The sequence below is a fragment of the Bos grunniens genome, chromosome 29 (assembly GCF_055505025.1).
Source record: "Bos grunniens cultivar Pamir isolate PY7600 chromosome 29, Bosgru_T2T1.0, whole genome shotgun sequence".
Lineage (NCBI taxonomy): Eukaryota > Metazoa > Chordata > Mammalia > Artiodactyla > Bovidae > Bos > Bos grunniens.
In genome coordinates this window covers 6,379,725-6,394,777 of record NC_141193.1, presented here as the reverse complement: position 1 = coordinate 6,394,777, position 15,053 = coordinate 6,379,725, and the positions used below count along the sequence as shown (strand labels likewise).

At 46.9% G+C, this 15,053-nt stretch overlaps 1 protein-coding gene across 1 annotated transcript in view; it reads left to right on the top strand.

The window, feature by feature from the left end:
* The first annotated feature begins 14,213 nt into the window (after positions 1-14,213).
* Positions 14,214-15,053, top strand: part of TOP6BL (TOP6B like initiator of meiotic double strand breaks) — an 87,886-nt gene continuing 87,046 nt past the window's right edge. Inside the window, exon 1 of the mRNA XM_086385653.1 lies at positions 14,214-14,352. Within this exon, the coding sequence (XP_086241779.1) occupies positions 14,323-14,352 (30 nt within the window). The 5' untranslated portion in view covers positions 14,214-14,322. The remainder of the gene's footprint in view (positions 14,353-15,053) is intronic.

Below are 15,053 nucleotides of genomic sequence, written 5' to 3'. Positions count from 1 at the left end.
TTGGGGAGGAGGCATGTTCAATAAAGAGAACACTGAGATCGCTGGTCTCAGCTCTGTTACTGAGTTGCTTTGGAAACTTGCTATTTTGCTCTGCAGTGCGTCAGTACAGTCAATGATGAAGAAAATGCCTGCTTCCTTTTTACATGAGTGGTGAAAATGAATGGAATGATGTCTACTATATATGCTGAGCTTCTTGGAGAATCCAGATTTGCGACTTAATGTTACCAAGATTCCTGAAAGGTCTTGGTATGACTTCCCGCCACCAAACATACAGACATGACTGAAGTCTCAGCTTTCGTTCCTGTGCCATCGAAAACGTCCCTCCTCTGAGACTGATTCTTCTGGCACCTGCCCCAAGTCCCATTCCCTCCTGCACAAAGCCCCATGACTCTCATTCCTTCTGGTGAGTTCCCTCTCTTCTGGCTCCTTCCCATCAACATTTAAACATGCTCAAGTATCTGCCAGCTTAAAAAAACAAGTCAGAAATCTGGATCCTTCTCCATGTCTTGCCCTTAATCTTTACAATGACAGTCTTCTTGAGTCATCAGAGCTCATTGGCTCCACTTCTCTGCCTCTTTTTCAATCAAACATTCATTCAAAACCAACCTGGTTTATATGCCAGGCACCGTGCTGGGATCTGGGGATCTCTAATCACGAGTAGAATGAACACTATCTCTGTCCTCTTGGAGCTTACAGGCTGGCGGGGTTGACAGACATTAATAAAATAACCCTCAGATATATAATCACAAAGAACTGTAGAATGAATGAAAAGTTCAGGATGCTCTGTGAGAATTTAAGAGTCATAGCCTGCTCAGGGAGTTGGGGGGTGGTGGGGGTTCAAGGGAGATGTCCCTCAAATAATTTGAGCTGAAATCTGAAATATGAGAAATGTTAACCAGGTAGAGAATGGGGAATAATATTAGCAGTTACCAATGTTAACTGGGGACTATATTTCTATATTCATTTATTTGGCCATGCCAAAGTGGTTTGCTTGTGGGATCTTAGTTCCCTGACCAGGTATCAAACCTGGGGCTCTGACAGTGAAGGGGTAGAGTCCTAACCACTGGACTGCCAGGGAGTTCCCTGTTTGTATTCTTTATGCATAACATTTCATTTAATTCTGTATCAAATCTGGAGGTATGTATTAACCCCAGTTTACAGAAGTGGAAATGGAAGCATTGAGAGATGCAGTGCCTTGCCCAAGGTCTTGGCGGACAGCAAGCCTGATGCTGCAGGCTGCATGTGAGAAACAGAAGTCCAGTGGAGGGAAAACAGAGGAAACATGTGGTGCATTGTGACTGGGAGAGAGGCAATGGTTAAACCACACACGGCTTATGAGGTCATTGAAAGAATTTTGGTTTCTACCTTTAGAATCCTGGCAGCTACTGAAGGATTTCAAACAAGGAAGTGAAGTGATCAACTTTGTATTTTTAAAAGATTACTCCAGCGGACTTTTCTGGTGATCCAGTGGCCAAGACTCTGCACTCCCAGTGCGGGGGGCCCAGGTTCAATCCCTGGTCAGGGAACTAGATCCCACATGTCCCATCAAAGATCAAAGATCCCGGGTGCTCCAACTAAGACACGGCAGCTTTAAATTACTTTTTTTTTTTAAAGATTATTCCAAAAAAAAAAAAAAAAAGATTATTCCAGCTGCTGTGTGGGGAACATGTTGGAGTGGGTATTCAGTTTGATGTGAGAACCAGTTAGAAGCCTACCACCATGGTTCAGTTGAGAGAGAAGATGGTAGCCTGAACTGGACAATGGAGACAGAGGAACACACAGGGATAAAGGACTGACAAGATGTGGTGATGGGTTAGATCTAGGGGCGGTGGTGAGGAAAAAGGATTTGCTGTGGATGGACTGTGCAACTGGAGGAAGGGAGGGAGGTACCATTTGCTGAGATGAGGTTTGGGTGAAGAGAGTGCTGGTCTTGGAGATATTGAGTCATCAACTGTATCTGGGTGTGGAGCTCAAAGAGAAGGTCTGGACTGAAGATGTGCATTTGGAAGAAGTTAGTGTAGGGACAGACAGTAAGTGCAGGGGATAGATAAGCATTGGTGCAACTGATTTAATATAAACGTAACTTCTGCTCCTCTAAAGCTGCTTTCAACCGGGTTGTCAGTAATCCTACTGTTCAATGCAGTGTCGACTTCCAATTGCTATCTTATCTCTCTTGGCAGCACTGGACTCTAGTTGTACCTGCTTCTTGAAGTGTTCTTCCTTTGGTTTAGGGCTGCCACCCTCTCCTGCTTTTCCGTCAACCCTTGCGGTCCCTCCTTTGTTTCTTTTGTGAGTTCCTTTCTGTTTGTCAGGTAGTTTTGTTGTTATTGTTGGTGACGGTGTTCTGCTCTGGGCCCTTCCCTCATCTTCCTGGGCCATTTTATCTACCACGCTGCAGCTGACATGGTCTTTTCATTTTCTCCCCTTACTTATTTATTTTTGGCTCTGCTGGGTCTTCTTGGCTGCCCGCGTGCTTTTCTCTAGTCGCAGAGAAGAGGGGCTACTCTCTAGCTGTGATGTGCAAGCTTCTCATTGCAGTGGCTTCTCTTGCTGCTGAGCATGGGCTCTGGGGCCCAGGGGCTTCAGTAGCTGCAGCTCCCGTGCTCTAGGGTACAGGCTTAATAGTTATGGTGTGGCGGTTTAGTTGCTCTGTGGCATGTGGGATCTTCCTGGACCAGGGATAGAACTCATGTCTCCTACATTGGCAGGCAGATTCTTCACCACTGAGGCACCAGAGAAATCCCCTAGAGTGTTTTTGTTTTTTTTTTTCTTAACACAACAATCTGACAGATCACTTTGCTGAAAACCCTTCAATGGCTCCCCAACATCTTTGGGATAAAGCCTAAACTTCCTGCTGTTCTTCCTACACAAAGCCTTCCCTGGGTTCCAAATCTGGGGCAGGGACCTTCTGGCATCACTGCACTGTCACCGCCCATAGCTTGTGTGGCATGCGGGATCTTAGTTCCCTGACCAGGGATTGAACCCACACCTTTTGTAGTAGAAGCATGGCGTCTTAACCACTGGAAGTCCAGTTCATAGTTGTATCCCCAGCAGAGCAGACATGTAGATATCTGTGCAATAAATTAGTGAATAACAGAAAAGACCTTGAGGGAGAAGGTGATTCCTTGTTGTAAACAGAAGCAACTAAGATGTTTTCATACCAAACAATGTGTTTTAAATTTCTTCTACCCCTGATCTATCTCCCATCACTTGAGCAACAGCAAGTGCTTTCTGGATACTGTCCTCTGCAGAAAAATGATACAGAAGATGAAAGTCTTGGTTTTTGACTCTTAATTAGATCTTTTCAAATCTGTTGCAGAGAAGATGTTTTTGAAAGCTGCAGTCTTTTAAAAACATTGTGAGAGCCAGATTCTTGACAGGGATTTCTTTTTTCTTTTTTAGTTTTTTTTCTTCCCCTTAAATCTCAAGAGACAGAACCCAATGAACCTAAAGTTTGGAGTTTATGCCATCAACTGTCTAATTGGAAAGCATACGTGAATTTTCCTTCCACACAGAAGATATAATCCTTTTTGAGCTTGGAGCAAAATTGAAACAGATTGGGAAAGGAGAGCAAGAGAGTTCAGATGCAACTGTGGGACTTCGTTTTCTGTTCCCACCACCAAACAATAGGGGACAGAAGAGGCTCATAATCCACTTCATTACTGGAACTCTGAGAAGACACAGCCTTTCAAAGCACCCTGTGCTGGGGCTTCCCTGGTGGCTCAGTGGTCAAGAATCTACCTGCCAATGCAAGAGACATGGGCTTGATCCCTGACTGGGGAAGATCCCACATGCCTTGGGCGACTAAGCCCGATTGCTGCAACTATTGAGCCTGTGCTCTAGAGCCTAGGAGCCGCAACTCACTGAGCCCACGTGCTGCAATTACTGAAGCCCTCGCACTCCAGAGCCCGTGCTCTGCAACAAGAGCAATGAGAAGAGCACTGCAATGAGAAGCCCAAGCATCGCAACTAGAGAGTGGCCCCTGCTCGGCGCAACTAGAGAAAAGCCCTTCGCAGCAACCAAGACCTAGCATGGCCCAGAATAAATAAAACTGAAGTCCCCTGTGCTAACAAGAGCAACTGGCACAGCAGAAGTGGTACCGTCACCTGTGTAGGTAAAGTAGGCCTGACATAGACTTCATCTCCTCACCACCCCCAGCCTTCTCATCCCCTAAGTCCAAGTCTTCTTGGCGCCTTGACCTTTGGAGGGATTCGGGAAAGTTCCCTGGTGCCCAGCCCCTGAGAGGAGTGTGGGAGCGAGCTGAGAACTGGGTGATTCTGGGGACTGCTGTGGGGTGGGGGAGTGGTAAGAACCCCAGGGTAGATGCTGAGGAGTCTGTGACCCAAGTCAGTGACCCACTGGGGGCTCAGTATACCAGGAAGAGCTGAAATGGGAGCCACTGAGCTTCCTATGAAGCAATCACTGCTGTCTGTTTATACCAAGACCACAGCTTCCACCCACCAGAGAACAGCGACTGCAGTAGCTGCAGTGCCCAATGGCTAAAACCAAGTTGGCAGTTAGGCAAGAGAGACCGAAGATGACACTTGACCTTGAAGCCCCTTCCCTGGTATCCGAATAATACATAAACCTCAACACAGAACACCGCGAGAAGAAGACTGGGAGGAGAGTCCTAAGAGAGTGAGTTTAAAACTTGAAATGATTGCGTTGTCGTGAATTGGCATGGTTTATTATTTATCTGCCATTAGTAGAAATGGAGGCTGAAGAACCAGGTTGAGAAGTAAAGAAAATAATGTATTTCCTCACCTAAGTCTGTGACCTGAGGTTGTAAACAAGCCTGCTGTACAAGGAAAGGTCAGAACGGTGGGCTTGTGAGGGGAGCTCCAGCACCTTGCAAGGAATGACCTGATTTCTCGAGACTGAGTTGGAGGCCAACTCAGAGTTGTAACACCAACTCAGACATAATTTGCAAAGATCATGTAATTGAAAGCAAAGGTCTGCCAATGAGCCAAGATAAAGTCAAATAGGGTATCTGATGTCTGTGGGTAGAGGAGGGGTGCGGAGGAGGGAGGAGCCCTACCTGGAGCTCCCTTCTACAGTGTGGAAGAGTCTGGGGTTCTAGGAGCCTCGCAGGATGTGTTCTGAGCTGAGCAATGCCCTTACGTGCGTGCTGACTAAACTGGAGAAACTGGAACTGATTTGAGGACATAGAAGTATTACATCCATTTATCTTTGTCCAGTTTGGATTCAAAACAGTACTTATTTATGGACCATCCGTCCTAAACTATTTTTAACTTGCAAACCTAAGCACCATTAAAAACTGGGCCTAAAAACACATTTGAATGATTCCAGCTCACCTAGGAACAGGCTGGGATCAACCATGATTCTCAATATTTTTGATCTTACCCGTCAATATGTATGGTGCGTGAGTGCCCAGTCATGTCTGACTCTTTGCAACCCCACGAACTGTAGCCTGCCAGGCTCCTCTGTCCATGGGATCTTCCAAGCAAGAATATCGGAGCAGGGATTTCTTCCAGGGAATCTTCCTCCTCCAGGGAATCTTCCTGACCCAGGGATCGAACTCCTGTGTTTCCTGCACTGCCAGGCAGATTCTTCATCACCGAGCCACCTGGGAAACACTTACTTGTCAATAATGAACTACCTTTTTCTTCTAAGAAGCTTATGCCACAAACTCCTGGGAATAGGCCGTGAGAAAAATGTCTGATGATACCCGTATACCTGAAATAAAATTTGCAGCATGTGCTTAGTGCTAATAACTGAAGGGATATCTTGGGGGCTCCTTGATCAAATTGCACTGGAAAATGTGAGTTGTGTGGGGAAATCGACAGTGCCAGAACTCAAAAAGGGTAGATTCTACATCCATCTCTGAAGTTATAGATCTCAGGTCAGTTTTCTATATTGGAGCCTGACTTACCTGTGCTGTGACACATAGCTAGGAGCTAGTCATTTCAATTAGTATTGGCAACCTGAGACTTTCTGGTGATCAGGACCCAAGGTCCTGGAGTCTTGCGACCTTGTTGAAATTCTAGGCCATTGCTTTCCAATTGTGTGACCTTGGACAAGTTATTTAATTTCTCTAAGCCTAGATTCCCCTGAAAATAGGGGATACCTTTAAATGAAGTTGTGATGAGAAATGAAACAATGCATGTCAGGTTTGTGACAGCTGGTGCCAGATAAGGACTTAATAAATGTTAGCTATTGCTGCGATCATTATTTTACTTGTTTTGTATGTAGGCAAATCTTGCCTTAAGTAAAACATAATGTATGAAAATCTAGATTTGCAAAAAAGGTTAAATGGGGGTTGTTTGCATTACAAAAGGATTCTTCAGTTAATGAAAGAACTAATAACAGGATTTCTTTCAGGCAGTCCATTTCCCAGTATGTTTATCTTTTTAACTTTTAAAAATAATTTTTATTTATTTTTTATTGGAGTATAATTGCTTTACTGAATCAGCTATACGTACACACATATCCTTTCCCTCTTGAGCCTCCCTCCCACCCCTCCTCATGCCATTCACTGGGTCATTGCGGAGCACGGAGCTGAGTCCCCTGTGCTATACAGCAGGTACCCACTAATGATCCATTTACACATGGTGGTGTGTATATGTCAGTCTGACTCTCTCAGTTCCTCCCCCTACCTCGTGCCAGTATGTTTAAAATGATTTGATTCACACAAAACAGGGTTTATACATTTGAGGAACATAGTGTACAAGGCAAAGGACATCTGTAATATACAATCACTCAGGACAGGTCTGAACCACTATGTCAAGTTAACAGTAACAGCCGTGGGTATGTCCCTCTACCCTTTATAAAAGGATTAGATGAATTCTCAGTGATTTCAAAGGGCAAGGCTGGGAACAATGGGTCGAAGACACAGCAGGGCAGGTTTCAGTTCAATATATAGGAACACTACCAAACTACTGCTGTCCAAAACCCGAATGGACTGTCTCTAAGGTGGCATATTTCCAACAATTCATGCAAATTCATCTGTTCAAGTAAATTCAACATTTCAAGTAAAAACTAGATATTAACTTGTCAGGACAGTTGGAAAGACTATTGCATGATATTAGGGAGGTGTTTCCTAATCCTAAACACTCAAAATATGCAACTATTAATAGATTGACTCTCTGCCTTGAATACCAGGAATAGGTTGAGGAAGGAGGTAGAGAGAGGCTGTTTGGGAGGAGGGGTGGAGATAAAGGAAATGAGCTGGAAAAAATATTGCTCCTCTGGTTTGGAAGTACTAGATTAAATGACTTCTAAGATTTCTTCTAACTTAAAGATTTTGAAACTCTCAAATTATTTCACTGCTGTTTACTGTTCAGTCACTCAGTCATGTCTGATTCTCTGTGGCCCTATGGACTGTAACCTGCCAGGCTTCTTTGTCCATGGAATTTTCCAGTCAAGAATATTGGAGTAGGTTGCCATTTCCTACTCCAGGGGATCTTCCTGACCCAGGGATTGAACCCAAGTCTCTCACTGGCAGGTGGATTCTGTACCACTGGCGCCACCTGGGAAGCCCCCAAATTGTTTCACAGATGCTATTTTAACCATATTCCTGGGAGAATTTTCCTATTTTAGTCGTGGAAAACTAGAACATAACACCTAAAGTAAGTGGTAAAATGGGAAAAGAATTAAGATATCCCGATTTTTTGATTTTTGATCTCACAGCCTTTTCTCAGCTATGAGAATGAGAGTTGGGTAAACAGAAGATAAAAGTGGTCTTAAAGCTAGAAAGGGTGAAAATCAAGTCAACTTGGAGCGCAGTGAAAAATAAGCTCAATCAAGTTTCCATATTACTAGCTTTAAAGGTATAGCACCATTCCTGGAAAAATACTTCAGAGTACTATAATCAGCCTTCTTAAGTGAACAATGCAAAGAAATAGAGGCTAACAATAGAATGGTAAAGACTAGAGATTTCCTCAAGAAAACTGGAGATACCAAGAGAACATTTGATGCAAAAATATGCACAACAAAGGACAGAAATGGCAAGCACCTAACAGAAGCAGAAGAGATTAAGAAGTGGCAGAATACACAGAAGAACTGTACAAAAAAGTCTTAATGACCTAGATAAACATGTTGGTGTAATCACTCATCTGGAGCCAGACATCCTGGAGTGTGAAGTCAAGAGGGCCTTAAGCATTGTTGTTGTTCAGTCGCTAAGTCGTGTCCAACTCTTTGTGATCCCCATAGGACTGTAGCCCGCCTGGCTCCTCTGTCCATGGGATTTCCCAGGCAAGAATACCGGAGTGGGTTGCCATTTCCTTCTCCAGGAGATCTTCCTGACCCAGGGGTTGAACCCGTGTCTCTTGCATTGGCAGGCGAATGCTTTACCAACTGAACCACCCGGGAACAAAACTAGTAGAGGTGATGTAATTCCAGCTGAGCTATTTCAAATTCTAAAAAATTATGATGTTAAAGTGCTGCATTCAATAGGTCAATAAATTTGCAAAACTCAGCAGTGGTCACAGGACTGGAAAAGGTCAGTTTTCGTTCCAATACCAAAGAAAGGCAACGCCAAAAAATGTTCAAACTACTGGATAATCGTACTCATTTCACATGCTAGCAAGGTAATGCTCAAAAGCCTTCAAGCTAGGCTTCAGCAGTATGTGAACTGAGTGTGTCCAGATGTACAAGCTGAGCTTGGAAAAGGCAGAGGAACCAGAGATCAAATTGCCAACATCTGTTGGATCATAGAAAAAGCAAGAGAATTTCAGAAAAGCATCTACTTCTGTTTCATTGACTATGCCAAAGCCTTTGACTGTGTGGATCACAACAAACAGTGAAAAATTCTTAAAGAGATGGGAATACCAGGCCATCTTACCTGCCTCTTGAGAAATCTGTATGCAGGTCAAGAAGCAACAGGTAGAACTAGACATGAAACAATGGACTGGTTCAAAATCAGAAAAGGAGTATATCAAGGCTGTATATTGTCACCCTGTTTATTTAACTTATATACAGAGAACATCATGTGGAATGCTGGGCTGGATGAAGCACAAGCTGGAACCAAGGTTGCCAGGAGAAATAGCAATAACCTCAGGTATGCAGATGATACCACCCTTATGGCAGAAAGTGAAGAGGAACTAAAGAGCCTCTTGATGAAGGTGAATGAGGAGAGTGAAAAAGCTGGCTGAAAACTCAACATTCAAAAAACTAAGATCATGGCATCTGGTCCCATCACTTCGTGGCAACATATGGGGAAAAAATGGAAACAGCGACAGACTTTATTTTCTTGGGCTCCAAACTCACTGCAGATGGGGATTGCAGCCATGAAATTAAAAGACGTTTGCTCCTTGGAAGGAAAGCTATGACCAACCTAGACAGCATATTAAAGAGCAGAGATGTCACTTGCTGACAAAGGGCCATATGGTCAAAGCCGTAGTTTCTGCAGTAGTCATGTACAGATGTGCAGTCCCTGGGGTCGCAGAGTCGAACATGACTGAGCGACTGAACGACATCTGTAATCGTACAACTAAACCAAGACTGAACGTATGGAATCAGTGTCCTTTTTTAATGAAGTGCCTAGAAGAAGAATCTTTGACCTGGTCAACCTACGTGTCTTTCAAATAAAGCTGATCATCTGGGCTTTGAACCAATAAGTTTACTTTGGCCATACGTGCCCAGATCACACGGCTGTTTTCATTCCCAAGTCTTCTGTTATACAAAGACTACTTCCCTTGCGGTGGACACCAGCTGGCAGGACAAAGGCAGCCCTGCCTAGAGAGAAAGTAAAAAGCCAGTTATGAGAGGAGAACTACTTTGTGACATAGATTTCATTGGTTACCTAGGAAGTGGAGAAACTGGACACTAACAGGAATGGAATGCTACCTCCTGGGATGGCCACAGAACCTGCTACTAGTAGATGAGAAATCAGTGCAAAGGGTGATTGTCAGCCAGGAAAAGCAGGAAGCTACCTGGTGTCATCAGTCATTCTAAGAAGGAGAGGAAGAAAACATGGGGGTGGGGGTGAAGAAATACTCTAGTTATACAAACACTGATACTGTCCTGGGGGGAGAATCTTTCCTTTGCTGTAGTCCAAGAATTGGCACAAAAGGCAGCATGCCTATGGCCTCCAGTGCCCTCCATAACCTAACCTGCCTCTGCAAGAACATCCCTGTGTGACCCCTGAGAGGGAAGCAGAGGGAGGGGAGTCGTGAAGCTGCCCCAGATTCTGTGCTCCGGGTGGAGAAGGCCTCAAGAAGGTGAAGGGATGAGCTAATCTGAGCTTTCTGGCCCCATTTCCAAGGAAGTGATTAGTGGAGAGGCACCTGGGACCTGCTCCATTTCAGGAAACCCGGTTATGGGAACTGGTGGGACACAGACTTGACTCAGGACCCGAGAGAAGCAGTTAACCCTTCTCTATTGCCTGCATGAGAAATAGGCTCTCTTAACTGTTTCCCTGGGGGAAAGAAACTGCTCAAGGGGGGTTAGTTTTGCAACAGCCTGAGAAGGAGAATATTTTGCATTTAAGCGCCCAGGGTCATTCCTTCAGGGCCTTTGAATGCTCTAGGGGAGCCTGGGAACAAGGTGGTTGCTGTTCGGTCCATAAGTCATGTCTGATTCTTTGCGACCCCATGGACTTCAGCACGCGAGCCTTCCTCGTCCTTTGCTATCTCCTGGAGTTTGCTCTAACTCATGTCCATTGAGTTGGTGATGCTATTCAAGAGGGTGGGAACAAGTTAGTTCCTAAGTATCCAGGAATGATATGCCCAGAGAGGGCACACTCAAAAGGGAAAGGCAGTTCCACAGTTCCTAAAATATCACTGTCCACCTGGTAGCATTTCCTTGGGTGTTCTGGTTCTACTCAAACCCTTGGGTTTGGGTCAGAATCAATCTGGGGCTCTTCAGATGGGGTCTCTTTGGCCAGACTGGGGATTTCTTCTCAGAATAAACAGCATGTGTAAAGTGGGCATGCAGTGCCCAAACAGTGACCCAAATCCTGAGGTAAGTAGATGAATGCAAGCAGTCAATATGCCACTAAGTCTAAGGACTGGTTGTTGCTGGACCATAAAGAAGACTGAGTGCTGAAAATCAGTGCTTTCAAATTGTGCTGATGAAGACTCTTGAGAGTCCCTTGAACTGCAAGGAGATCCAATCTGTCAATCCTAAAGGAAATCAATCCTGAATACTCATTAAAAGGACTGATGCTGAAACTGAAGCTCCAATACTTTGGTCATCTGATTCAAAGAGCTGACTCACTGGAAAAGACCCTGACACTGGGAAAGATTGAAGGCAAAAGGAGAAGAGGGGTGGGCAGAAGATGAGATGGTTGGATGGCATCACCTACTCAATGGACATGAATTTGAGCAAACTCCAGGAGATAGTGAAGGACAGAGGAGCCTGGTGTGCTGCAGGCCATGGGGCTGCAAAGAGTTGGACACGACTTAGCCACTTAAAGACAACAACAACTAAAGACTGGGGAGAACTGGCCCCCTGAAGACACTGCTCATAAGACTGAACATGTTCGGAGCAGCATCCAAAAGCTCCTTCATTGACCTGGTTGACTAAAATGAACTTAACCTCACAAAGACCATTTCATTTCTTTGGGCCTCAATTTTTTCATCTATTGGGTATCACTGATAACCTCTATAATCCTTTTTGGCTCTAACACTCCACTAGTTTGAGGATGGGCTCTGAGTAAATACAGTTTTAATAAAGTGGAGTCAGTCCAATAGTATATAAGGTTCTAGACCCCAAACAGAATGGGGGCACACACTGATGGGTGAAATAAGGGTGGGAGCTGTGGCTCATTCAAGCCTTAGTTTGTAGGGAGATGAATGTATCTGAGGTCATTGCCTCAGCTTTTGCACGGAGGGGTTGGCTTCTCCTGGTCATGTTGATGTCCCTATACTGCAGAATCCTGAGACAAGCAGTTAGGCAGGTCACAACCATGTGAGAGATGCACTGCATAGCTGTACAGAAGTGGAAGGAGTGGTTAAGAGATTTTTATTTCAGGGGCTTCCCCGGTGGTCCAGTGGTTAAAAGTCTGCTTTGCAATGCAGGGGATGCAGGTGCAACCCCTGGTTGAGGAACTAAGAGTCCACATGCCATGGGTGATGCAACTAAGACCCAATGCAGCAAATAAAGAGTTTATTATTTCATATTCTGGCTCTGCCATTTACAAACTCAGTGTCATACAACCTCCTCTTTGAACTTCAGTTTCATCATTTGTAAAACAACTACAACCATACCTCCCTTATAAGGTTGGGAGAACTACTTAAGATAAATGCAAGGTGAAGGCCAATTAGCACAGCAAGTCCCCATCAAACTCTGCTGACTACAGTGGTTTATATGGCAGCAATCCTGATGGCAGGCCCTCAGATCACAGGCTCCCTTCCTCACGTCTGCCTGTGTCTGGTCCCTGGCTACCTCTGTTAGGCATTCGTTAACTCTAGGATGATGCTCGATGTTCCAGTGCCTGTTCACCCCTGAAGTTCACTCCAAGGACAAGGGCTTGAAGACCAACTCATCTGAAGTACTTCTACACTGGCACTGGTTCTCCACCCTTCCTGAGAATCCCAGTGTCATTCTCAAGGTGGGGCATTTTCTGCTGAGCCAACACTTGCCATAGGGAATATTTTAAATAGCCATCTTGCCATAGGAAATATTTTAAATAGCCGTCTTCAGTATCTTGGTTTCTCACCCATCAAATAGTGAAGATAACAACGATCTCACAAGGTACTTGCGAGAGTAAGATAAACATTATGTAAAGAGCCAGTGCTATCTGACAACAGGCTGTCAGTCATTCAATCTTAGCTCCCTTCCCCTTGCAATCACCTTCCTAAAGGGGACACCTGAGAGAGAAGAGAGTGAGGGAGAGGAAGGCACCAATGATTTCCCAAATGTCAGCTCTCTTAGCAAATCCCAGATGGTATTATGATGAACTTTCCATAAATATAATAAAAGCCATTTTTCTCTACTAGGTCTACCTGTGAGCAACAGAGGTGGGGAGGGTGGTCCACAGCACTGAACAAAGAGGAAGAAGGCTATGACCCAGGTCTCAGTAGACATATACTCTGGAGCAGGACCAAAGCTGTGTATGGGACAGGCACTCTGCCAGCTCCCCTGCCTGTTTTGCCCAGTCCTGGCTTCTTGGAGCTGGGGTGGAAGAATTTTCCCTGAAGGAAAGCAGCCAACACCCTGCCCCACCCTCCTCCTTGGGCAACTCTGCCAGGCAGGACTCTCTCTCACTAGTTTTCTTTTGGATGTCTGAGGAACCAGCTGCCAAACTGACAGTTTGGGCTCAAGCCCCTCTTACCTGCCCCTCCCTGACCAGCCCTGAGCTCACTGGCCAGTCTGGAGGACTACCTTCTTTTCCATCAGCTGGGAATGCTCTCCCGAAGCTTCTCTTGTGAGCTAGAGACTAAGAAACCCTGGTCCTGTCATTGGCATATTTAATGCACAAACGTGGGGGGGGCTTGTTCCTTTCCAGATCCTGACTATCGCTTGCTGGCAGCCCGGGATTAAGCTGGGGACCTGCTCGGGACAGGTTGCCAGACAAAATACAAGTCTTGAATTTCAAAAGTCCAGTTTTGAATTTCAGACTGTAGCCTGCCAGCCTCCTCCCTCCATGGGATTCTCCAGGCAAGAGGACTGGAGTGGGTTGCCATTTCCTTCTCCAGGGGATCTTCCCGACCCAGGGATCGAACCCAGGTCTCCCACATTCCAGGCAGACGCTTTAATCTCTGAGCCACCAGGGAAGCCCTTTTTAGTACATATATGTCCCAAATGTTGCATAGGATACAGGTATGATTAAAATATGTTTAAAACCTGAAATTAACACGTAACTCCTTTTTATTTGCTAAAGTCTGGGAACCAGAGGCTGGCTTGGGGCACCTGGAGCAGCCCCACCAGAAGGTGAGACTGTTTGTTCGGAGGTCAGGCACCGGCTTGGGTATCCCGCATCCGGCACTTCAGCCCCTCTCCAGGCGGAGGCAAAGGGCTGAGGGCTGCACCTCGCGGCGGGACCGTGGGAAAGTTCTTTCGGGAGGAAGGAGGAGTCGTGGCCTGGCCTCATTCCTGCTCGCCCACAGCCTCGGCTGCCACCCGCGGGCTCTCCCCATCGCCGCCGCGAGCCCAGCCATCCGCCCACGGGCCGCCGCCGCCACTGCGGGGCCCTCCCCGCCACGTCAGGCAGGTCCCGGCTGCGCTCAGTGTCTGGGAGAGGGAGGCCGAGTGCGCAGGCGCGGTGGGCCGGTGGGCGGGGCGCGCGCGCGCGGGGGCGGGGGAAGGGGAAGGGACGGCGTTGGGCGGCCTGACGAGGGCGTGGGCGTGGGCGCAGGCGGAGGTCGTAGCCCCAGTGGGCGCCCCGCCACTGGGCGTGGTTGCTGCTCCGGGTGCGGAATGGAGGGGCCGGCCGTGGCAGTTTGCGAGGTGATGCCGGGAAGGGAGAGAAAGCAAAGGAGGACACTCTGAGGAGACGGGTCTTGTGAGGAGGCCGAGAAGTTTGGGCAGAGGGGTCTGGCGTTGCCTGAGGGAGAAGGAAGGTTCGGGAATGGTAGGATTCGGTTCAAGTCAGCCTGTCCCTCGCGGGGTTGTGAGGTACAGATGAGACGCGAGGCGTGGGAGCGCCTGGGCAGTCAAACCTGGGGGCGCTCAGAAGTATTTAGTGTGTGTGGGGAGGGGCATGGCTGTCCGCTGAGCGCGGGTGTCGCCCCCATCTGACGCCTAAGAAAGCTGCTAAGGAAGCTCAAGGGTTTGCCACACCTCAGAGGACGCTAGGGTTCGAGCTCGGATGGCAGCCTGTGCCGGGAGAGCGCACGGACAGCAGGGATGGGCGCGCTGGGCGGGGGGAGTCGAGGCCAACTTGTGCTAAAGTGGGGGCGAGGGAAAGCCGGGTCAGGCCCGCGGGTCACCAGAGGTGTGAAGGGGATTCCTGGGTCAGGGCCCAGAGCAGCGGGGTGATGAGAACCTGCGGTTCGGACGCCTCAGTAACCTAGTTCAGGCCACCGTGGACCCGAGATGCTCTGGAGGGCGGGACTGAACACCTCGCACAGAGTGGCCGCTTTCGTTCATTCGTGACAGAGTTTTCATAGCCTTACCTGATTGAATTCTTAACTACTGACCTCGTAGTT